Here is a 27,061-nt window from a genome sequence, read left to right as displayed (position 1 = left end):
ATATAAAGCTCATATTTTATCAGTATTTCTGCTAGGCTGTCTTGAATATCAACTTATGATAGTTTGATGAATGTTTTTTTATATACATGTAAACACAACACAGTCATTTATTTTCCTGCCAATAAGTTGAGATGAAAATAAAAAGTATAAATAGAAGTTTAATTCACTTGTATACATATTTTTGGCTATGTGGTTACTTTTAATCTTGTTGTGGGATTTTTTTTTTTTTTGGGTTAAATTTCAGTAATAAATAGGATTTAATTACATGGCACTGAATTATTTAGTAATTGAAATACTTGTGTGTTTCCCTAAATCACTACCATAAAAATTATATGATACAGACTATATTTCTGTTTCTCTGTCTAGGGAACACAGACAGAGTAACATTAACTATCATATTATTTTGATGCTTGCATCAGAATAATTTGGTAAAGAAATACCTTCCCTGTACCTTTGCTCTAATGAGACAACACAACCTAGTACCAGGGGTTATAAATACACACGGACTTTGTTAGATGTTATGTTGTTATTTGGTGTTTTAGGAGCATTAGCAACTAAGGCCATATTGCTCCGGGATATGCGGTGGTCATTCCCTGACCTTTCCGTATCTTCCGTATTTGGTGGTGACGGGCTCGAACCCCGGTCAAATCAAGAAGCGTGTGCTACACACTGCTGCTCCTTCCCACCTGGCTACGGAGGCGCCACTTTGTTAGATGTATAATTGAAATTTGTTTTTTCTTCTTCACATTTCATATATTTAGACTTGATAGATTAATCCATCATTCAGTGAAGTTTATTATTTGAGGTCACCATCTGATGAGAAACCAGTAGGGTTGAGACCATTTATGCCATGGCAAGGGCCTCGGGGTTTCTAATGAATTATGTCTTTTGGTGTAACACGATATTATTCAATTGAAATTGAAATTAGTAATAATAAAGATATAAAGCATCAAAATATTGTTTCTTTATCAGATTATTTTGATGCTTGCTTCGAAATAACACATCACACCTTTACTCATACTTCCGAATTTTAAAAAGAGGTTATCCCTAATAGTAATGTTCCATGACTGGGGAATATGAGTAAATGGGTTCTTTCCTAAACTTTTGAAACCTCTGATAGGATTGGACACATCTTGGAATCAGGTATGCCATTTTGGGACCTTAAAATCAACATTAAAAATTTAATGTTGATTTTCACTTTTTAATGCACCATTTATTTTAAATCTGACATGAACACAATTGCAATTTATCCTTTTTTTTTTTTACATTAAAAGCATATATTTTTAATTGTTCTTTTAAAATAAAACCTGTTTTCCACACTTTTTTTTTCTCATGTTAAAAAAAAAAAAAAACTCCCATATTAGGCATTATCTTTACTGTCAGTGAGTGAATCCTGAAAGAAACTAAAATCAAATATCCTCTGCCAAATGGTTAGTGGTCTGTTACTGTAGGCATAAACAACTTTTTTTTTTTTTTTCATTTATTGAGTAAAGTGGCCCCTAAAAAATCTGGAAAATCTGCTATACATATAGACATAATACAAATATTAACAATATTCTTATATACATGAAACATTGTACATATCAACAAATTCCATTAGCACATGACGAACAAACTATACTGTGCAGTGGTCATACTGAACTCAGCTACAGCACAATGAGCTGGACAAGCAGCCTACAACAGAAAATTTTGAAGAGAGACTGTCCACAGATGATCACATCCTAGAGACTGATCATCATTGGGAATCTCCAAAAGATAAATAGTTCAAGGAACAGCAATCCAACAGCAGTCAGAGAGCTCAACAGAAGTTACTCAAATTAACCAGCAAAACCAAGCTGGAAGAAGGTATTATTGCAGGATCAAACCCAAGAAAACAACCGCCGAAGTCAGCCAGTGCTTCTGTTGAAAGATAGTGGATCAAAGGTGGAGGTAGTGCTTCAGTAATTGGATGGGAAAGATGCTGCTAATTTTAAATTCTTGTTTTTTAACATAAGGTAATTATCATGCTTGAATTGGCTTAAGAAAATGTGTGGTTTTTATTTTTTATGGCCAAACTTCTTCAGCAATAACAAAACAATTAACAATGCAGATTGATCTAAAACACAATAATTGAGGAATTCATTAATTGGCATTGATGTCACTCATCAGGTTGTTTAAATTAGAAAAAAATTGGCTGTGGTATGCTTTGCTTTGTCTGGGGGGTGCATCCATTAGTGGATTAATTAAGCCACAAGTATGCTGCTTGATATAGTTATTAGTTGTGTACTACCAATAATAAATTTTTTTTTTTTTTTTTGTTATATTTCACATAATGGATTTTTAGTGAAGTGGATGTGAGGTTAATAATGTATGAGGGCTGTTCAAGAATGACCATAGTTTTTCATGAACAGTTGTACTGCTTGCTATTTTTAGTTGAGCTGCAGAAGTTAAGACCAAACAAAATTATATCATGTAGCAACTAATAGACCACTCCAGGCACTTCTGCCACAGTCTGTGGTTGGAGTCACTCAATATATTGAGCAATTCGAGAGCCATGAACCGCTGCAAGAGCATAAGACTGCACTCCACTTGGAGACAACCGTTTTATACCTCGACAAGCACTGGAGAAGAACTGCGCATGTCCCTGCAGCAACAATGAACACCAGTTTAATGACTGAATAGTGTGCCTTCACATGCCTCACTGTATACATAACTGTATCCGTTAAGTTTAAACTCTGTTGAAGAAGAGACACGATTGTCTCGAAAGCTCAAAGTATTCATAATTAAAGATATTTACTGGATCTACACTTATCTTATTTCATTGTACCATGGATCCCAGTACAACAGGCCCATTTATACGTTAAAATAAGTCTTATTTTTTAAATATACACTTCGTTTTAAAAATATTTTAAAGAATTTAATGGTCAGATTTGATTCTGTCACTTTCCTGCACTTTCTTGCATTTCCACAATCAAGCATATAATGTATTCAGATCACAAGCAGGTCTGAAATAAAAGTTGACAAAAAATCTGCAAATGAAATTGACAGTAGTGTATACTGATATAATAATAAAAGTTTACTCTTTTATTTTTTAGTTGTGGTCAACAATGATGGCCTCATATGGAATTGAAGTACCTATGCATTTGGAAATTTTGTGTCATGTCAGCAGCCCATTAGTGATTGCTGTATCTGGCGTGCCATGCTGGTTGAACACTAGCCCTCAAAAAATGGCAGGAAGGCTTATAAAAATTAAAATAAGAATTTTGCTTGCACAATCAGCTGGGCAGAATATAAAGTCCACTAACAACAGTGAAACAACAGTCAACAAAATATCAACCAAAAACTTGTAATCTGAATTACAACTATTCACTGGTAAATTATAATTCAAATAAACACTTCAAACTGAAATGAAGACATTTAAGTATGAAATCAAAACCAAAAATAAATTAATGCTAGGCATCTACGTTCCTCTAGAAGTGATTTTTCCAACATGTGGTGTAAATTTACAAACATGTGGTCCCAGGTGCCAACCGTTACCGTGGCCAAGCGATTATTGTGTTTATAGAGTTTTTCTCCACAGTGACTGAGTTTTCCTTTGTTTTCTCTTGCACTTATTAAAATTTTCTGTTAAATAGCTCTAATTTCTTAAAAGAACTAAGAAGAGAGCCCAGAAAAAGAAAGCACCTTTTTCTTTAATTTAGCTGGCCTTGCTAACTGTATTAACCTCTATGCTTGGCCACAAAGTGGCACTGCTCCTGCCTCCCCATGGCAGAGTTGGTAACCTGGGTGGTAAAGAGAAACCTCCGGGGCCAAAAGGAGCCATTACGAATAAAAATAATTTTCCACCCTTAGAGCCTTCGAGCTCAGGAATAGAAACCTACATTGACCATGACTCCAGTGACGACTTAGGAAATGATAATCCAAAGAGATAGAAGACTAATCAGATGGAGAAACCCTGCCCATCATTTTAATTTTCCACTCCCTTTGTAATTCAAAAAATATCTGGAAGGTAATGCAGGATCTCCTAAGACTGTTAAGAGACTGCAATCAGGAGACCTATTAGTGGAAACTGTGAAACACAGGCATTCAGAGAAACTTTTATAGCTTACAAACTTTGCTGACATTCCAGTAAAAATATCTTGTGCAACACTAAATTCATCTGTGTTGTATGCAGTTGGGATCTTTTAAATGTCACAGAGGAAGAAGTAACCCAAGAGCTGCAGGGACAAAATGTAATTGAAGCAAAACGTATAATGACTAATAAAGATAATCAACTTATACCAACCAGAAATATTATTCTCACCCCCAATTTATCCTCCTTTGTAAAAGTAGGTTATTTACTTTGCCACATCCACCCCTACATTTCCAACCCTTTAAGATGTTATAAATGCCAGAAATATGGCCACTCACAAACTGTATGCAGAGGAGTTCCTGTCTACCCTAACTGTGGGTCCTCAGATCACATACAAAGTGACTGTACGACAACAAAAATGACCTGCCCAAATTGCAAAGGTGATCATCCTGCATATTCCAAAACATGGGAAAAATGGAAAACTGAGAAAAAAATTAGTAAAATACAAGGTTGAAAACAAAGTCAATTACCAAGAAGCGAGAAAGCTAGTTGCACCTACTATAAACAAAAATGTTACCTATGCCAAAATGATAATACTGCGTCACTGGGAAACCAGCAAATAAAATATAAATGGTTGGGTTAAAATCGTTTAATGACTAATAAGAACAAAAATAAAAGTAAATGTATTTTTGTTCTTATTAGTCATTAAATGATTTGAACCCAACCATTTATATTTTATTTTATTTCCTGGTTTCCCAGTGACACAGTATTATCATTTTAGCATGAATCCTGGGTGCTTAGGCCTTTTTTCAGAGTTACCTATGCCAATGCCATAAAAAAAGTATCAAAAATCTCCACTCAAACCGATGTCACAGTTCCCACTAATAAATAAATTTCCAATTGGGCTAGAAATATCCTCTCTGAGCAACAACCAAGTAAGAACCTGCACTCTTAGACCAGGCAAATAATACTCCTCTGACAATATCAATGGCATCTCCTCCTCCAATGAGTTCACCCACATCCCATATTACAAACTGAAATTCAAAGAAAAATACCCAGGACATAACCATGGATACTGATGGCATATCTATACAGGAAGATCCTATTTTAGAAATCTATGCTGAAGAAGAAATAGACACTGGTCGACCAGTTTTCCCCAAAAAAAGATAAATCAAAATTGGAATGTCACAAGCCAGTCACTTTCAAAAAACAGTCAGATACAGCTCCATCAACTAAACACAAATAATGCCTTGTATTTTACAATGGAATTGCAGAGAGTCTTGTTGCAACACAGATGGTATCCATGATATAATTAAACGATATTTTCCAATTGCCCTTTGTCTTCAGGAAACTTACCTTACCTCACAAATTTCTCCTTTGATAAAGAACTATTGCCTTTATCGAAGAGATCGTAATACAGCTAATGCTGCACATGATGGTGTAGCAATCCTGATAAATTCAAAGATCCCAACTAAACATATTCCACTTCAAACTGAAATAAAATCTGTTGCTGTGTGTATAGCTCTCCATATTGCAACAACATTAGTCTCATTCTATCTACAGTCAAACTATACTTACTGTTTAAAAGATCTTGAAGACTTCTTCATTCAGATATCTCCATGGGGCAATCCTAAATTAGATTGGAGTCGACTAATTGATAGCTTTTTGGAGGCACTAAACTTCGCCATACTCAATAATGATGCACACGCTCACGTTCAGCTCCTAATTGGACATATCTCAGCAATAGATCTCTCCATTTTTTCTCCAGTACTGGTCCAGACCATAGAGTGGTATGTTGTTAATGATCCTATGGGCAGTAATCACTTCCCAATTGTATGCAACATATTAATAGCACAGAATCCTCTGGCTCAACCCTGCAAGAAATGGAAATTTGTCCGAGCAAACGGGCAATTTCCTCGTCAAAAGATATTGACGAGGAAAAAGTCCATCTCTAGCATATTGATGATGTGACAGATTAAATCATGTCACATATCCTAAATGTGGCCAAAGACACAATATCACTATCAAATCCCCCAGGCTGAAAGCATAATTATTGGTGGAACGAGGAATGCACAAAAGCAAAAAAAAAGCCCAGAATTTGTTTCAGCAATATCCAACCACAGCCAATCTGATAAATTATAAGAAGTTGAAGGCAAAAGTATGTTTCATACAAAGGTAAACCAAGAAAGAATCCTGGATCCGTTTTGCATCCAGCATCAACAGAAACACTGATAGCATTAGAGAGCTTTCTGGTAAGTTTCCATCCATACCTTCTCCAATCCTCTCCTGGAATGGGCGAGATCTATCTAGTCCCTTGGATATTAGCATTAGTTGAGGCATATGATGCAAGAAAGCAAGCTTATGCAGCATCAGCCAAAAAAAAAACCCCTCCCATTTCACCCATCCATTCACTCCAAATGTCTGTCTAGCTCAGCCTTAAATTTATTTAAGCTATCAACTTCCACAACAGGAGATAGAAGTCTGTTCTTAGTAATCAACTATCTGCTGGCTAAACTATAGCTAATGCTTTGGGCAATACTTTTGCTGAAATCTCAGCAGCATCAGCTTACACTACATCTTTCCAGTGGATTAAAAACAGTACAGAACAGCATTTTATTGACTTCCGAACTACGCTCATTTTACTATATAACAAACCTCTGCAATATTCTTAACTTTTGCGTGCTATTAGAAAAGCCCACAAAAAACCTCAGGGGCTCACATCTGGTGAGTATGGGCTTAGCACACCCAGGATCCTCTGCTGGATATCATCATTCTTCTCTTTCTTGGTGATCCCCTTCGACTTCTCTCTCTCTCTCAGAATTTTTTTTTTGGCTGGTACAGCAAAAGCCTCAGGCTTTCTTTACCACATGGCTAATTATAATAATAAAATAATAATAATAATAATGGTACTGCCAGACCAGATGGGGTCTATTGTCCCATGCTGCAACATCTTGATGACAAAGCTTTGCTCCTTCTTTTGCTTTTTTACGACCGTATTTTTTTAGAAAATGTTCATCCAGCTGCTTGGCATCATTCTATTGTTTTGGTATTCCTAAAGCCTGGAAAAGATCCATCCCCATAGCTATAGACCAATATCTCTCTCAAGCTGCCTCAGCAAAATCCTTAAAAAAAATTGTCCACAGAAGACTCATCTAGATCATTGAGTCAGAACATCTAATGAGGCATAGTCAACATGGCTTTTGAAAAAAACAGGTCGTGCTTGGATCATGGTCAAGGCTGAATTTTCCATTCGGAATGCCTTCGATAAACATAAACATCTAGTAATGGTTTCATTAGATATAGAGAAGATGTTTGACACCTCCTGGTGTACTTAATGATCTTTACTCTCTCGGTCTACGGGGCAACCTTCCCAAATTTGTTCAGAATTTTCTACGTTCTAGATTGTTCCAAGTGTGATTCCGACATGCCCTCTACAATTTTCATTCAGGAAGAAGGTGTTCTTCCACAGGAATCAGTACTGAGTGCCACTCTTTTTGCTCTTAGAATAGATTCTATCACTAAACAGTTTCCAAACACGATTGAGACTTATCTTTATACAGATGACCTTTTCATCTCCTGCCATTCCCAAAACATGAGATCTATTGAACAACAGCTTTAGATATCATTTAATAAAATACAACAATGAGCCAGCCTTAATGGCTATGAACTCTCTCAGCAGAAAACAGTTGCAATCCATTTTTGTAGACAATGAAAACTTCATCCGAATCCTGAACTTTAAATTTCTAATATATCCATCCCTGTCACTACTAACATCTGATTTCTAGGATTAATTCGTGACAACAAATAAAATTTCTTAGACCATATTATATTTAAAATGTAAGTACTTCCTGTATAAAAAAGTTAAATATACTCAGAACTTTATCCTCCCTAACATGGGGTGCAGATCAAATCTCCCTGCTTCAGTTATACAGGGCATTAATCAGATCCCATCTAGGTGCCTCCGTAGCCAGGTGGGCAGGAGCAGCACTGCGTAGCATATACTTCTTGATTAGACTGGGGTTCGAGCCCGTGACCACCGCATATCCCCATAGCAGTATGGTCTTAGTTGCTAATGCTCCTAAAAACCAAATAACAAAATACAAAGTTGTGCCTCACATCACATTCAGTCATACCCATTCAATATGCCACTACAAAACCTCTACAGAAATATAGCTAGCATGGTAAAACCAACTGGCCTTTGCCTTCTTGAACTGATGCAGGTTTGGAATGTTTCCATTTGTTTTGTACAACAGGTAGTAACTTGTGCTCAACCACCATGGTTGTAACACTTACCTCTGCCAATGGGGAAAGAATATTCTACAAGCATCAAATGTCAGACAACTTTATGAAGTTCACACTCATAGATATATTGATTTTTCCCCAATTTATACAGATGGCTCTAAATCTAATTCAAATGTTGGAGCAGCTGCATTTTTTCTAAATCCCACTATTTCAGCATCCCTTCCACCTGAATTCAGTATCTTCTCAGCTGAATTATATGCAATTAAACTAGCCTCAGAAAATATCTGTTCTGACTATTCATTAAAATTTGTTATTTACACTGATCTCAACTCAATTATGGCATTATGTAACTCCTCAGATAAAGTTAACCCTGTTCTAAATGAAATTAAAGATTGTTACTACGGATTAAAGAATGCCACCAACTGGTTACCTTCTGCTAGATTCTGGCACATTCCGGAATTTCTGGTATTTAACTGGCTGATAAAGCTGCAAAAAATCCGACTACCTTAGATTTAACCAATATCCCTATTCCAGCATCAGACTATCCACAAATCAATCATGCTGCATGCCTAACAGAATGGACAGCGCTTTGGCATGCTCAAACAAATAGTAAACTCTTTCAATTTAAACAGGATCATAAAATTTAGCATTCCAGTGTCCATACATCAAAACAAGAAGTAGTAATTTCAAGAGCAAGAATAGGTCATACACATTTGACCCACCTTCATTTACTCACAGGAGATGATCCATCACAGTATCCACATGGTTCTTTAAATCTGACTGTTAGACACATTCTCATTGAATGCCCATTCTATACACAAGACAGAAATTCAACCCTGCCATCACTGGTTATGTTTGGGAAACGAATAACTCTAGAGAATGTAATTGGTGACACTGTAAATAATTCTGAATTTTTCAACCTTGTGAAGCAAATTGGAGTTTTTAATCATTTCTGATCTCAGCCTTTTGTGATGTTACGAGAATTTCTCATCTAATTATACAATAAATGGATAGGCGCATTATAGCCAAAGCAGCTTATGTGCCATCAACCCCCCCCCCCCACAAGAACAACGGACATATGTAATATCTTTCTCTTTCAGGAAAGCTGGTTTGTGTGGTTTGGTAAGCTTAAGCATTATAACCAGCACATAGGTGTATTCAGAATGCCTAAAACTCAGATCTGATATTGTTTTACTGACAAACTTCTCAAAATAATAGATCACTGGTTAAAGAAGTGATGTAAGACCATCTGGACATTAGTGCAGTTATACTTCAATCACAGCATGGGTTTGTTAAGGAGATCTTCTCTGATCAGTTTGATTGGATACTATGATACCGTAACAAAGGAACTGGATGCGAAAAATAATCTTGATATTACATACTTTTTTGTTTGTTTAGAAATCACAAAAAAAAGTTAAACAAAAACTTGAAATTATTCAAAAGTTTGAAAACGTCGCATCTGTTAAATCTTTAATGAACCATTATAATGTTGGTAACCAAACCATATGCGATATTGTAAAAAATAAAGGAAAGCATCACATTGGACACGTGAGTAGTGTGTGATAAGATTTTGTTTTTTTATCTATCGCCATATTTTCTACTTAGGTTGTTGAACATTTTTTCGATAGTAAGTCCCTGACTTACGCAACTTTGGACTTGAGTAAATTTTTTTTTTTTTTTTTTTAGGATTGTAAATTTTTAAGCAATCAATAACAATGATCACGGCATGCACAAGTAAAATACTGAGTAACAAGCAAAAAAAATAGGAAAGAAGAGAAGATTCTTAAAATTTTTATTTTATTTTTTTTATATGACTGAAGATGTCGTTGAAGGGGACACACATTTCACCATAATAACGTAAAAACCCAGCTATTGGTATTATCTCAAATGCAATAAGATCGAGTTTACTACTCGTTTATAATTAGATACACTAACAGAAAAGCATAATAAACTGAAAAGTGCAAATTGTATTTATTGTTTAATGATAGTGACCTCCAGAAATGTTCTTTAGTAAAATGTGACCTCGTGTGGGGTGATAATTTTTGTGAATTTTTGCCTTAACCCTGTGAAGTCCTTTAGAGAAAATTTCATTTTGACCGTTATCATGGTGCCGACCAAGAGAATAAGTGACAGCAGTACTAGTAAATCTACCAACAAAAGGAAAGCAATTGATTTGGATCAGAAAATTAAAATAATAAGGATATATGAAAATGGTCAAACATTAACAAGTATCGTGCCAAATTCAGATTTGTCGATAAGAATATAGTAGCAATATGTTATTAGTCATTCCCGAGTTACGTAAAACTCTACTTACGTAAGAAGTCCTGGAACATATCTTACTTATGTCAGGAACTTCTGTATTTTTGGATTAACCGGGAAATCAATTATCCGGGATTTTTTTTTACCATCTATCCCGGAAAATCAAGAGTCTACTGTACTTCCAATACCGATTTTATTCTTCAAAGAAATTATTAATAATGACAGATGGTGTTGGAGGAGAAAAAAAAATAAAAAAAACCTCCCAGAAACCTTGAAGAAAAGGTCAATTCACTTTTTTCTTAAGTACCAAGTTGTGAGAGAGAGACTGTTTATGATTTTATCAGTCCCACTTTCCACATTGTTTAAATGGCTTCCTATTCTCATGTTCTGACTAATTTATACAAAAGTGAAAATTTGATAATTATTACAGTATCTGATTTTTTATTAATATACAACGAAAAATTTGATACATATAGTATTAATGGTTGCTTTAAGGTTCTTATTTGCACATTCCTGTTTGATATTAAAAAAAAATATATATATTTATTTATTTATTTATTTATGACAGACTTTCAATTTATATCCTTAAATTAAATAATTTAATATTTTCTTTTACAGAAATTATATTGGGTTAGAGGACACCAATATGAGTGTGAGGGTGCACGACTACTTCAGCGGTAGCTACCATTGTGTGTGTGTGTGTGTGCGTGCGCTGAACTAAATCCGTCACTTCCCTGATTAAGCAATAACTGTAATGCTAATAGATAAATAGCATCAATAGGTAAACTGAAATGGATCTGTAAGTGCACAGCGAAGAGAATGTGGTAATCAAGGATAAATTAAGAAACCTCCAAAACTTTCCATTTTAACAATTCTGGTATGCATCTAGAACTTTGTTTTATTAATTTGCACTGTTTTCTTAAACTGTATATGGAAGAGTGTGCTGATTATATACTCTCGGATTATAAGTTATACTGTTTTGAAGTGTAAGAAATAATTTTACATAGTTAAATAGAATGTTCTGGTTCCAAAATACACGAGAGATGGGCCGAGATAGTACTCAAAGAAAAACTGTGATAAATTGTGTTACACATTACATACTAAAACTTGTGTGTGCATGTGTGTGTTTTTTGTATGTAAATGTTATTACTTTTGCTTAATAGTGTAAAGTGCTCTTGTACAGTATATTTCTGAACTCTTAAGTTTAAGAACTAGAGGGTTTTATTATTACTTTTTTTTTTTCTCTCCTTTTGTATAGTTTTTGTGAATACTGCTTTCTCATGTGTTATGAATCATATCCATACAACAAAAATTTGGGTGACTCTTGTACCCAAAGAAAATAATCTTAGTTGTTATCGTGTACATATTCTGTAGCATTTATTGGAGAGAATTTTTTTTTTTTTTTGGCTCTTCATGAAAAATAACATGGGAGTACTTGCAGAAACAAATGTAAACAGTCTTTATTTCAGCCATAATGTTATTTAATTTTTTAGTCGGGTGGATATTTTACTTTGCCATCATGAGACATGTTCTGATATGTTGTTCCTCTAGGCAATGGTAAATGATAATGTTATTTTAAAATATGATAATATACGCCACTATAAACTATTTATATCAGTATATTTAACAAATTTCTGAAAACACAAAACTCTTAAGTGATTTGCATTTTTAAATGGTACTTGTCAAAGAACCATATAAATGTTATGCATTGCATTGTTCAAACATGGAATTTGTTGTAATATTAAATGGTTATTTTTAGGCATGTTTTTAAAAATTTTGTCTTTTTTTCTGTAATACTTTTTTATATATAAATTTATACAGTTGAGTATTATTATAGATAACTTAAATCACTTTTTTTAGCATCTGTACAAACTGCACAACTGTCTATGGTTAGTGTGCATGCTAGACGTATAGAAACATTAGCCCACTTGTTTGCCCTTATTTCTGTATGCCCAGTATAACATTCTATTTCTTGCACAATATGCAAACATGACAACTGTGTGTGTGTGTGTGTGTGTGTGTGTGTGTGTGTGTGTGTGTGTGTGTGTGTGTGTGTGTGTGTGTGTGTGTGTAGAGAGAGAGAAAGAGAGCTGTATTTCAGAAAGCATATTAAAACTTTTTAATATTAAAAAAAATAATTTCAGTAGTATAATGTTCATATTACAAAGTGCATTAATCTTTACAATCAAAGTGAACTTGGACTTTATTATAAATAGTTCAGGTTTTCTCATACATATTATTGCCTATTTTTTTTTTTTTTATTTCATATTCATGCTCTAGTGTCAGAAAGTTAATTTAATATTTTTGTGAACAATATATGTTGTTCATTAAATTTATTCATTTTGTGATAATCTTCTGTAATATGAGATGCATTCAGAAAATTGAAACCAATATGTTTCAGCATAATCTCCTTCTTTCTATATGTATATACAGGGTGATTCACTACCAGTGAGACAAACTTGCATGAGGTGTAAGGGGGGTGCAAAGATGAATCGGAATCACGTAGCATTGCAGGGTCCGAAATGCCTTCATCATGCGGTAGAGGACATTGAATGGGAGGTCGCATGAACAGCGATCCCGCTGGAAGTCACCATTTGCAAACCGTTTCTGTTGAAGAAACCAAGTAGCAAAAGTCCTCCGGAGTGGATAATCTGCAGGCTCTAATGATTGGACGCGTTGCAAATGGTATAAACTCATTTGGTTTGTTGACAGTATCCTCCATACAGTGGATTGGGAAATACCCAATCGTTGGCCTATCGCTCGAGTACTCGTACTCAGATTGCCTTCTACAAGACGTAGGACATTCTCCTCATTGTCTGGCGTCCTCGTCGTTCGCTCTCGATTCATGGTACCTCTCATGAAACAACCAATCTCACGTAACCTTCTGTGCACACGTGTGAAAATCGTATGATGAGGAACACGCCCGTGCGGGAAATGTTCCTGGTACAAGCGCAGAGCGGCGCGCCCATTACAGTCCACAGCTCCATACGCGAGGTGCATGTCGGCCAGTTCAACGTTTTAATACTTGTCCATCCTACTGTCTCGGGAACCGGTTCGCAAATGCTGACTTCCAGCGGGATCGCTGTTCACGCGACTTCCCGTTCAACGTCCTCTACCGCATGATGAAGGCATTTTGGACCCTGCAATGCTATGTGATTCCGATTCGTCTTTGTGCACCCTGCACCTCCTTATTAGTTGTTTCTATATAAACATTTTTACCCGATGTGATAAACCTACACCCAACTGGATTTTCATAAAATTTTGCAATTTGGTGAACAAAGGTAATATGGCATTGCAATTTATTTTTTTTAAATTTAACATTTTTTTTTTGTTTGGCTATTAGCTTTCTTGCTCATCAGTTTATTAGTGTTGTTATAGAATGCTAGAGTGAGTGTATGCATTTAGGACTTTTTGCATATGGCACTAAGTTATCAAAGCAGCCAATGTCTATTGGTTCCTTATTCATAAAGTTTGCATAGCACATACATCAGGATGCATCTGGATAGCTGTCATTTGGAAGCTGTTTTACATAGAGTTATTACTACTCCCAGTAATGATGAACAGCTCAAGTGTGTGCCTGATGGGCACATACAGATATATATATACAGACAGTGTCTCCAACATTGGGAAAGTGGCATAAAAGAAGAAGAATAGTGTACATATTTTGCTTTCTCTCCAATTCTGTCTCATGATAAAAATTAGCAATTACCTCTCTGATTATATCCCATATTATACTATATCTTAAAACCTTGATTAGAACCTATTGAAAACTGATTCGTGAATGAATCAGGTTTTCAATCATTATTTCTTTGCTCTTTGTTAAATATATTTTCTGAACTCCCTTCTTTAAATTCCTTGATGTCTTTTCTTTGATTTTTGATAGAAATATGCTAAAGACCACACACACAATGAGGGTGCATGAATTCAGATTGATGTAGGATAGTTGCAGGTTGCATGTGTGGGAATTTTCCTTCAACCGGGGGGGGGGATAGTTTATTGTTAGAGCAAACTTCCATCTGGTGTTGTTGAGGTGGGTAGTGTGAATAAATTCAAGGAAGAATAGATAAACTGTTAGAGGGGACAGAGAGCTGAAATGGGAAATGTGGGGTGATTTTTATTTTTTATTGCTTTGCTGATGCTATATAAGCTTGCTTTCTTACATCATTTGTCACTGCTATTAATAATAATAGAAGTAAAGAACATCCATGTTAGACAGATCGGGTGTAATTTTTTTTTAAAAGATTACTACTCTCAGCTTAAAAGTCCTCTCACTTAGCAGTGATTAAAATTTTATAGATAGGTGAATGTGTGATTCAGGACTTTCTCAGACAATCTATGCATTAATCTATATATAGAGAAGACTGCTATTATGCTAAGCACAAAATTAATAAAAAAAAAACACTGATATTGTACAATAATTTATTAGCTTTAATACAAGTATATTTTATTGAAGTTCTTTTGTTATTAGATTGAAAGTAGAATTGATTTCCAGTTTGAATTCAGCATTATTTTATATTACTTATAAACAGAACTGTAAATCATATTTACAGTTCTGCACCTGTAAATATGATGTATATCCTTTAAATATGATGTTAAAATTGTAGTTCATGAAGATAAATGAATCTGTTAAATATAATTTCAGCCTAATATGAAAGAGCATTTATAAATATGAAAAAATGAGCAACCATTATTTCATCATTGAATTAACATGTGGAATATTGAAAAATGTTTTTTGTAATCTGGTATTTTGGTATTACAAAATGCATTCGTTTTTACAATCAAAGTGAACTCACACTTTATTATAAATAGTTCAGCATTTCCCATACATATTCTTGCCTATTTTTTTACATTTCATATTCTTGCAAATGAAAAATTCCAAATGAAATTTTTCATTTAAAGTTGTGGTGCAAAATTATTTATGCAGTAGTGTCGGGAAAAAGGAGTTGCAACAAATGTGTCCAGTGCTGCTGCTGTTGTACAAAATCGAAATGGACATTTTATCCATGTAAACATGACTCTCAGTTTACCCGTTGGTTAAGTTTCTGAAAACTATGTGCATGTATGTAAATTCAGTTTATTGTCAGAGATACCGGGGAAAAAAAGAAAAATAATCTGAACCGGTGGCAGAACTCCTACATGGATTTACTGGAGGGTTTGCCATTTATATCACATTATGGTAGTTTGCAAAATATACAACTCTCATCCACTTTCTATAATAATTATCAAAATCCTACTAATCTAAACTTAATAGATCTGTTCATGAAAAATGTTGTGTTTTCTTTTTGTAAAGAGAAGGCATCACTTTAGATGACCCTCAGGCACCTTGCTAGGACCCTCTGACATAGTAACTGAATTCATACCACATGTTTTCTGTTTAATCTAAAAATATTTTTTGGCTAATTGCCTAAGAGTATGAAATAGTTGGTTACTGCACGTACATAATTTCATACTACCAAGGTAGTATGAATGCATTGTTTAATTACATCTTATATTGTGAATACCTTCACAACGAGTGGCTGAGATATTGCACTGCTTTGAATAAGTAACGCTTCACCAGTGGAAAAGACTAATATTACTTATTCTCGGTGGATACCACCACCTAGGTGGCACCATTTCGAAGCTTATTGACTTATGCATCCGTGGGTGAGCAGGTACCCTGTTGCTGCAACAGTCACAACCCAGTTATGAAGTATAAGTCCACAATATGAGAGATGCTTGATATTGTGCTTCGTTTAATCTAATTAAACAATGCATTCATACTACCTTGGTAGTAGAAATGTTCTTACATTAACCATGCATTTAATTAATAGATAACAGAGCAGTAAAGGCTCAATATGTTCTACGTTATAAATAAATTAGTTTAGAAATGGAAGAATTACCTCTGATGTCTTGTAGAATGCTTCAGTGCTGATACTGTCTGCAGTTGAATAACTAGATTGCACAAATAGATTGCATGTATTCCACTCCCTCGTAGACAAAATCAATGATCCAATGCACCACAGAATCAGAGACCCGTGGTCCCCAAGCCTGACCTCAAAACACATCGAATCACCAACCCTAATCTTTGAGCGAGAGAATACAATATGTCCGTATTTTGAAAACAATTTAAATGCTTTTATTTGAAACCAAATAAATTTGGTTTCAGAGCATTTAAATCATTTTTAAAATACAGACGTATTGTATTCTCTCGCTCAAAGATTAGGGTTTGTGATTTGATGTATTTTGGGGACTGCTGCAGTTTTCTGATTCCGTGGTGCATTGGATCATTGATTTTATCTACGAGGGAGTGGAATACATGTAATCTATTTGTATAATTATTCAACTACGGAGAGTATCAGCACTGAAGTGTTCTGCAAGGTAATTCTTCCATTTCTAAACTAATTAACCATGCATAAACCAACTCTTTCGTGTTTTCTGTTGATAGAAGAATGCCGATAGACTTCAAAGCTGAGAACACCCACATATCATATATTTCTGGAATCTTTAAGCCGTCCTTTTATTCAAACACTGTTCTTGATTCAGAATACAAAAATCCAGCTTCTAGACTTTTTAAGAGCCAAGTCCAGAAACTACATAGCTCTATACTCCTTCTGGAGGATTTTAGGCCTAGTCACCTGATGAAACTAAAAAAAAAAATATTTATGCAAAGTATCAGTCTTTCTGACTTTTATGAGGCCAATCTTCAATAGGCAAACTGCCCTCAAGATGGAATTTTGAACTTTTATTCAATGCTATTCTAAGGAAAATCTGGTCCAAAATGACGCCCAGAATTGTGATTTAAGAAACAACTTTTAAGAAACAATTGTCACTGATATCAGATACTGCAAGTCATTTTTCAACTCAAATTTAGATAAGTCAGTAAATCATTTAACTCATGTTGATGAATCCATGCTTCATGAATATTTAAAATTAGCATTGAATCTTCCAGTTTCCTTTGTAAAATATAAATTTTTGGCATGCAGCAAACATAAGTTTTGATAACAAGGAAGTACAACAAGTTTGTAGACTAAAGAATAGTAGACGAAGATCCACCCTAAACTCTTCCAGGAAAGAATCTTTGGAAGTACCAAGAGACAGCTTCTTTAGTGTCATTATCAGTTAAAGGATAAATAAAGATAACATCAGAAATATAATAGTAATCCTTCAATAGGAATAACAACTTCTGTATTTGCACAGCATGATATGCTAAACTGATACAAAAAAATTACACAAAAATAATTTCAGTTTGTACAACTTAGACAAAAGCTTATTAAGCTCTGTAACAGGTTAGATATAAAATTACTGGTATGAACGAGTAGGATGCTTAGGATGAATAAGAGCGACTTTCCCAAAATTTTGAGGTGTAGAAGGTGCTGCATTTTATAAAGAGAAAGTGGTTTTAGTCAAAAAAAAAACATTTGCCAAGATTATTTATGCTTTTAGAGTTAAGAATTAATGGTATGTATAGTTCTAAAAAAACATATGCTTTTTGCTGATGCTGTCGAGGCAGTGTTAGGTGGGTCGGAAAACTGCTAGTTGGGGGGGATACAAGGACTAATAGATTAACAGTAGCCACTGGCAGAGGTGGAAGTGATTCTTGCACTTCTTCTATTCAAATGAGCAGAAGTCTGAAAAACAAGATGCAGGATATTTCAGAGACTGCTGGTAGTCATTGCGTTACAAGTAAACACATGGGTTGTGTTAGGGTAGCTAAGAATAGAAACAGGTGCATGTATACCTGCGTGTACACCAATGCTAGGAGTTTGGTAAATAAATTTGATGAATTTGAGGTATTGCTCAAAACATCAAAGGCAGATATTGTTGGGATATCAGAGACGTGGTGTCACACAGATATAAGTAATGCGGAACTGGAATTTGGGGAATACAATGTATATAGAAAGGATAGACAGGACAGGAGGGGAGGAGGGGTTATGCTGTTAATTAAGAAACACATAAAGTCAAAGGAAGTGAAGCCAGTTGACATCGATGGACAGGGCAGTGTCGAGTCAGTTTGGTGTGACATAAGCATAGGGAAATCAAAATTGAGAGTAGGAGTGTGCTATAGGCCTAATGACTCTGATGAGTATAATAATATATTGTACAGGGAAATAGAGTGGGCCAGTAAATCAGAGAGTCTTATAATGGGGGATTTTAATTTCCCAGATATTGACTGGAATTTGTGGGTTGGTCACTCGCACACTAGCAAGGCTTTTGTGGATTTATTGGATGATTGTTTTCTACATCAGCATGTTCGTGAGGCAACAAGAGGGAGCAATACTCTTGATCTGATTATCAGTAGTGATTCTTCATGCATTAAGAACCTGCAGATAAATGAACCACTAGGTGGCAGTGATCACAGTGTGTTGAAGTGGGATTTACTCAAGGAGGTAACTACCATCAGAGGTAAAGGGAAGGGTTTTTGTTTTCGTAAAGGCGACTATGATGGTCTGAGACAGTATTTAAATTCTATACAGTGGGACCAACTGATGATGTTACCAACAGCAAACTCAAAATGGGAAGCATTCAAGGAACTAATCTTGGTGGCTACCAGGCTTTACATACCAACTAAGAAATATTGTTCAAGGTTTAGGCCTAAATGGTTGTCAGATGGACTAATGAGACATGTGGCAGAGAAGAAAAATGCATGGGATACATACAAATTAATGGGTGACACGGAAGCCTATGATAGATATAAGTTGGTCTGTAACCAAGTCACAAAGGAGATTAGGCAGGCAAAGGCAGACTACGAAAAATCCTTGGCAAAGGATGCAAAGAAAAACAGAAAGGAGTTCTTTACATACTTGAACTCGAGAAGGAAAGGGATGAATCAGATTGGTCCACTGGATATTGATGGTTCAACAGTTGAGGATCCTGCTCAGGTGGCTAACAATCTAAACGAGTATTTTGCATCTACATTCACACATGAGGAGTTATTCAGGAAGGAGAATGATGTAGGTAAAGTAAACATTGGCAGTGAGCTGGATGATTTTGTAATAACTGAGAGGAAAGTGGAGGAGAGATTGTTGAGGATAAACATAAAAAAGGCACCTGGGGTGGATGGGATCTATCCAGTTATATTAAAGGAGGCAGCAAAGGAAGTATGCAAACCCCTAGCCATAATTATGAGAGCTTCTTTGGACTCAGGGGAGGTACCCATAGACTGGAGATGTGCAAATGTAACCCCAATTCACAAAGGAGGATCAAAGGCTGACACAAGTAATTATAGACCTGTTAGTTTAACTTCTGTTCCAGGTAAATTAATGGAGGCACTGGTTAAAGAAGCACTGCAGGATCATCTAGACAAGAATTCAGTTATAGCTCAGACGCAGCATGGTTTTGTTAAGGGCAGGTCTTGCCTGACCAATTTGATTGGATACTATGATGTAGTCACAAAAGAACTGGATGCAGGGAATAACTTTGATATTATGTATTTGGATCTTAGAAAGGCTTTTGATACTGTTGCACATGGAAGACTGCTGCACAAATTGGAGCAGTGTGGCATTGGAGGCAAATTGCTGCTATGGATAAGGGGATGGTTGAGTGGCAGAAGACAGAAAGTGGTAATCAATGGACACTGCTCAACGTGGACTAATGTTATTAGTGGAGTTCCTCAAGGTTCAGTGTTGGGTCCATTGTTGCTTTTGGTGTTTATGAATGATATTGATGATGGGATATCAAGTTTAATGTCTAAGTTTGCAGATGATACAAAGGTTGGCAGGGTCGTTAAGGACACTACTGACGCTATGCTGCTGCAACAGGATCTGGAAAGGTTGAACAGATGGGCTGAGAGGTGGCAAATGAAGTTTAACATTGACAAATGTAAAGTACTACATATGGGTAACAGTAACCCCAGAGTAATGTATCAACTCTGCGGTACTACACTGACAGTGGTGGAGAATGAAAAGGACCTGGGGGTAATTGTGCAGGCAGATATGAAGTTCTCTGAGCAGTGCAGACGAGCTGCAAGAGTAGCTCATGGTGTCTTGTCAATGATATACAGGAATTTTTCTAGCAGGGATAAGGAGGTGATTATTCCCTTGTATAAGGCAATGGTTAGGTCACATCTTGAGTACTGTATACAGGTCTGGAGGCCTCATTTCAAGAAGGATGTAGAGCTGCTGGAACGGGTACAGAGAGGGGCAACAAGATTAGTAAATGGAACAAAGGGTTGCTCTTACGAAGAAAGGCTTAAGTTTTGCAAATTACAGAGTCTGGAGACTAGGCACCGGCGAGGTGATCTGATAGAGGTGTATAAGGCTTTGAATGGTTTGAGCATGCTCAATGCCAATGGGATTCTTCATCTTTATCAGAATAATCACCTCAGAGGGCATAAATTCAAATTGAGGAAGGACGGATGTCGGATAGATGTGCGGAAATTTGCCTTTGGCCAGCGGGTGGTTGGTTGGTGGAACCGACTTCCATCACTTGTTGTTGAAGTTGATAGCCTAAACAAATTTAAAGCTCAACTGGACAGGTATTTCGAACGAACGGAGGGGTGAAATGGGAGAGGTTTTTTTTTTTTTTTTTTTGGCTGATGCTGAATAAGCTTGCTTTCTTGCATCATATGCCTCTACTAATGCTAATGCTAACATTATTATTAATGATCATTGCTGGAATGTCAATTAAAAAAAATCTAGATAAATAAGTTGCATTTTGTAGCATGAAGTTATCTATATGTTGATAATGCCTGCTGATATATTTCCCATGTAATTTGAGTGTAATCAAGTCTTAGGTATATATATGCTACTTCATTGTTTGTGAACACACTTCACAAGAAAAAGCACATTATGGCCTAAACTGCCGTACTGTATTAAAAATCGAATCACAAGAAAAGAAAATAAAACCAAAATGGCTGTCTGAGCTACAGGAAGTGTGAGGCACATGATACACATACATATAATACATGGTTTATACTAGTCACATCATCACCTTTCAGCCTTTTAGCAGTTAAATTCTGTGCTTATAAAAAACTGATTTTAGAAGAATAAAATTTTCTTTTCAGAATTAAAGAAAGTTTTTATATACACAGTAATATAATACACACATATAGATAAGTCCATGTTGTAAAGTTTTAAGTTTGGCCAGTTTTTGTTAACTTTCATTTCTGAAAACAAGGGGGCTGCAGAAACATTTTTTATAAAGAATTTAATTTAAAAATATTGATTGAATGTTCATTTTGTATCTTTATGCCCAAAGAACATTTCCAGATGGATATGCTTAGATAGCTATGCATTTCTCCAATGGCATTGTTTGCCCAAGTCACTTTATTTTTTTGTTGTAACTAATATTTAAGAGATCATAAATTAGCTGCAGTGAGAAAGAAAATTTTTAAATTGTTGAAAGAAATATGATATTCTGTCTTAAAAAATATATGTTAATTAAAAATAAATGATTACACACAGATGATAATACCTTGAATCTGGCAAAGTTGGAGTAATCTTACTTGGATGCTTGTATTTGGTCATATGTTTATGAAAGGGTGTTTAATTACAGAAATATTCTTGCCTTTAACCTTATCTAGGCACCTCCGTAGCCAGATGGGAAGGAGCAGCAGTGCGTACCACACACTTCTTGATTAGACCGGGGTTCGAGCCCGTCACCACCAAATACGGAGGATGCAGAAAGGTCAGGGAATGACCACCACATATTCCAGAGCAATATGGCCTTAGTTGCTAATGCTCCTAAAAACCAAACAACAACAACCTTATCTATGTGTATGAGAAATATTAAGATTCCAAAGGAAGCTTGTCGCTTGATGTTGGTTGCAGGCTTAACTCTCATTATGGTGTCCACATTCTTCTGAGTAGGAAGAATGTGGACACAATAATGAGAGTTAATCTTGAAAACCCATGTTTATCTTGAGAAGCAGAAGCGAACTTAACATTTCCACACCCTTAGCAATGTTTAAGGCAATGTCTAAGGTCCTTGGATCTTTCAATATGGAAATCCTAATCTCCTGTGTTGTACATAAGTAATGGTATAATAAACAAGATGATCAAAAACTAGAGTCCAAATCAAGTATTTCTGCGTGTGCAAATAGATTACTGCTAACAGAAGTCATAAAATCAAAGGCAGGCTAATAATGAGTAACATTATTAGATTTTATATGTTGCTTTACAGTGGACAATAAATCTACAGGGTACAATACAGGACATCTTTTTTTTTGAACAACCTGCAAGCATGTGAAATTCCTTTGAAAATACTGTCTGATGCAGAGGAGATTGAGCACTTGGTGGTAATAGGCTGTCCTTATCATCTTATTTGTGCCCTGAAATGGAGCTATATACCTTCCTGTAAAAGTGAATGAATATTGATGGATATATATTAATGTCTAGAGAGAAGTGCTAAAAGGATTTAAATAATTAACTGGTGTATGCCACTGGAAACAAAAAGAAAAAGAAGATTTTTAAGAATGTGTGCACTTATCAGCTGTCTTTGGTTAAATGTGTAACTAGACTGGTAGAACATTAAAACCTTTGATGAGTCTGTTTGAAGAAGTTACAAGTGGTGAGAAAAGCAATATGAGCACTTTTCAGAGTTACCAAATTGAAAAGTACACAAGCAGTCATAAGTGAGTGAGTGGCATTGACTCATGTTCAAATCCTGTTCATGATCCAAATGTTTTGAAAGAAGACAACTTAATGAACTGAATTACAAACGTCTGGTAAAAGCTCTTCTAAACAAGCCACGCAACATGATAATTCTGGTCATGTTTCTCTCTTCTGGCTCCAATCAAGCAATTTGCTTGTTTTATTTAAATTATGCCAACATTTTAAAATCCAAACATAGCTCTTCATTTCAGTATATATCTAACATCCATGTCTGAGGTAATTACTCTTAGATATGTTAAAGAATGTTATGCACAAATTTATTTTGCCAACTGTTTTCAGGTCTTCCACTTCTGTTTTGGAAATTGATTACCATAGCACACTAAACCAGATGGATGATTCTTAGTCATAGGCATTTCTACTGCCAAGGTTGGTGAAGAGTCAAAAACAAGAGGAGAAGATTCTGTTGTATTGCTTCTTGCTGAAATGCTTTGTGCCTACAATATAACTGCATGGGGCACAAGTTCCTATTGAAAAATTATGTTCTTATAAATCGGAGGTAGCACAAATTCCTTCAATTGACGTCATTTTCAAACTTGGCATTTTTTGTGGATAAATATCCAATACCTCCTTGTGTCATTAAAGGTAAAGAAATAGATGAAGAAATAAAGAGAAATAGAAAATATCTTATACATTAGATATTTTGCAGCATCAGTTCTGTCAGTTCCAGCTTGAGAACCTACCTGATGCTATTATGAAAGAAGAAAGAACTGATGTGCTGTGGTCTTTGGTTGTGGAACTGACAAGTGCAGAAGGAAGTCTGAACTATAATAAACTGCCCTAAGTCTTCCTTGTCATTTTAACAATTCCTCATATCCTGGAGGAATGAGTGTTGAGTGTGAGAGAATATATAACTAAGTGTGTTGGAGGGGGGGGGTACAAATCAGTTCTTTCTGGCAAAGCTTTGGAATCTTGATAGTCAAGTCGGATAGCAGTGCTAACTAATGTTATGAACAAAACTAACTAGGCATTTCTGAAAAAGTTCAAGTCTGCAGCAGTATCTTTCTTGGAGCCTGATACAGTGCAGTCCTTTCTGTCAATCAAAATCAGTGGGTGTCTAAAGAACATCCAAAGGAAAAATGTTAGGTAAGCTAATGTGTAAAAGCAAATTCTACTAGTAAATGGTCCTGTATCTGTATTTTAATATAAAATGTGTGTATCAATCTAGTGAACTTTCATTTCTAGTGCATTGTAGAGTTTTTAAAAACTTACCATTTTCATTCTGCTTACAAATAGATGTCCAGCTTTATGAAAGTCAAAAGTTGGCAGCTATCTATCAGCCATATAATGTATTAAAGCCCTGGGCTTTAGCTTCACTGGCAAAAAAAAAAAAAAAAAAAAATATATATATATATTCTTGGAGCCTTATTCATTTCAATCAAGTGTCTGTTAAGGTGTGCCTAGTTCCAATCTCTGTAGCCCACATATGCCAAGTTTTTCCTCATATGGATGCCATTTTGCTGATCTCACTAGGTACATTGCTCATCTTTGGATCCGTTCAGGAAACTTTTTTAGATACTATCTCTATACTTGAACACAGTATTTCGTGTTAATTGTAAACTCTCACTATAAGTGAGAGCTTAAAATTGCCTTATACAGTGGAATTATGACTTCCTTATCTCTAAAAGCAAATGTATAATAACTCATCGATAGGACACCATAAGAGTTATGACAATATTTCCCTATGATTCCTTAACACCTACCTACACTGCTTGGAGAACTTCATGTCTGATCATATTGTAACTCCCAAATCCCTTCCTTCCTCTGCTGTGTTTATTTCAACCCCACCAGGTGTATAAGTTAATTTGGCCTTGCTATTCCCCAAGTTTTACACTTAGGGAGTAGTAAAACCAAATTGAAGCATTAAAGTATATTGCTGCATTAAAACGTAGCTGTTGATGATCATCCCCAAAAGTCTATGTCATCCTGTTGAAGCTCCACATGGCACTGATCATTAAGTGCTCTACCAGTCTCGACTTCTACAAATTTTGATATCATGCTCTGTATTACTTTGTCATTTAGGAAAATCAAAAATAGCAGTGGTCCCCATAGCAATCCTTGGGGAACCAACCCCACTTCTTACATTAGTCCAATTTGAAGCATAACTAATCACAACTATTTGCCTCGTCTTCTGTAGGCCATCCCTGCAATTCATTGAAGGATTTTCCCAGCACTTCCAACATGTTTCAGCTTATACAGTAGACACCTCCGTAGCCAGGTGGGCAGGAGCAGCAGTGCGTAGCACACACTTCTTGATTAGACCGGGGTTCGAGCCCATGACCACCAAATACGGATGATGCGGAAAGATCAGGGAATGACCACAACATATCCCCGGAGCAATATGGCCTTAGTTGCTAATGCTTCTAAAAACCAAATAATAACAGCTCATACAGTAACCTCTCATGCAGTACTGAAACAAATGAATCATGAAATAATTTTGACACACTTCAAAATTATTTCATATATTCAACTCAGGAGTGTCTGTGAAAATAACTAACCAGGTTAGTTAAACATGATTTTCCTTTAACAAAACAGTATTGCAAATCTTTCAGAATTCCATTTCTGTCTAAATGATCCTGTATTGCACTCTTGATCATTGCCTCCATGATTTTCCCTACCACTGAGGTCAGAATCTGCAACAGGTTTGGCAGATCAGCAGCTTAAATTTATTACCTTCAATAGAAAAAGAAGCCTCAAAGCTAATTAGCCTGGACGTGGTGGTATCTGCAACCAACAAGATCAGCTGATGACGACATATATTAAACTAGCCACACTCAATATTATGACATTGTCAGGAAAAATTGGAGTGTGTGACATCTTAAAGGATGGAAAAATAAGCATACTTAGATTGAATGAATCAAAATGGAATGGAAATGGGCGTAGAGAGTTACAAGGAGGCTATTACCTATATTGGTCTGGTGGTGATGTAGTGAGGAAGGGTGTAACCATCATTATAGACTACAGGATTAAGGAAAGGCCACTGGAGCTGAATAATATCAGCGACAGACTCATATCAATTAAACTGCAAATGAATGACAGCAAAACATTGAAGATAATACAATGTTACGCATCACAAACCAGTTGCGAAGAAATGGAGAAGCTGGAGTTTGAAGACAAGCTTGAAGAGAACATCACAGGTGGAGATATAGTTATCATGGGTGATCTGAACGCAAAAGTCGGAGTAGGGAGACAAGGACTAGAATAAGTTATGGGTCTGCATGGTTGGGGACTTAGGAATGATGATGGTTGACAGGGTGTTGGATTTCTGTTTATGGAACAGCTTAGTCATAGGAAATGCCTGGCTCAAGAAGAGAAAGAGTCAACCGTATCTTGTCACAAAGTGACAAGATACGGTTGGGACAGTCAACAGGAATTCCTCCTTTACTGTATACTCGTGAATAAAGAGTAACACAGAAGACTAGTGGACATCATTCCTGGTGTCTCCTTGTGAAGTGATCACAGGTTAGTTGTTGCAGTTTTAAGATTCCCTAAATTGAAGAGGATCAAAATAACAAGGGAGAAAACTAAGGGTGTGAAAGTTGAAAGAAGAGGAAAAATGGGCGATGTTCAGAGAAGAATTTAGGAAAGTTGTACCTAATACAAGGGGTGAACAGTGTGGAATCAGAATGGAAAGCATTCAGAGACTGTATAGTAGGTCTGACAGAGCAGGTTTGTGGAAGGACAAGCAATAGGAGGAGATGGAAAGAAACCCCATGATGGAATGTAGGATGAGAGAGGCTGTGAAAATCAAAAATAATGCATTCAGGACCTACTTCCAGAACAGAAATGATGAGAATAAAGAGAGATGAAACCATGAAGAGAGAGGCGCTAAGAGGATAGTTAACGAGAAGAGAAGACTGTGGTTGGAAGAATGGAGTGTAACTCTATGACAAGATATCGACTGTAATAAAAAGATGCTGTA

At 35.8% G+C, this 27,061-nt stretch overlaps 2 protein-coding genes across 2 annotated transcripts in view; both read left to right on the top strand.

Moving 5' to 3' along the window:
* The window catches only part of LOC150076544 (uncharacterized), a 76,978-nt gene extending 65,658 nt beyond the window's left edge, over positions 1–11,320 (top strand). Inside the window, exon 3 of the mRNA XM_090387526.1 lies at positions 11,171–11,320. Within this exon, the coding sequence (XP_090243652.1) occupies positions 11,171–11,233 (63 nt within the window). The 3' untranslated portion in view covers positions 11,234–11,320. The remainder of the gene's footprint in view (positions 1–11,170) is intronic.
* Positions 11,321–25,921: 14,601 nt separating this feature from the next.
* On the top strand, positions 25,922–26,344 carry LOC150076543 (protein CFDP2-like). Its single transcript, XM_090387380.1, has one exon. It carries the CDS (start codon positions 25,922–25,924, stop codon positions 26,342–26,344), a length of 423 nt encoding a protein of 140 aa, XP_090243506.1.
* The last annotated feature ends 717 nt before the right edge of the window (positions 26,345–27,061 follow it).

The sequence above is a fragment of the Mastigoproctus giganteus genome, chromosome 13, assembly GCF_048544385.1.
Source record: "Mastigoproctus giganteus isolate SK-2022 chromosome 13, ASM4854438v1, whole genome shotgun sequence".
In the NCBI taxonomy this organism is placed as follows: Eukaryota; Metazoa; Arthropoda; class Arachnida; order Uropygi; family Thelyphonidae; genus Mastigoproctus; species Mastigoproctus giganteus.
Note: the sequence above shows the minus strand (reverse complement) of the source record. Positions and strands in the feature narration are given on the sequence as shown.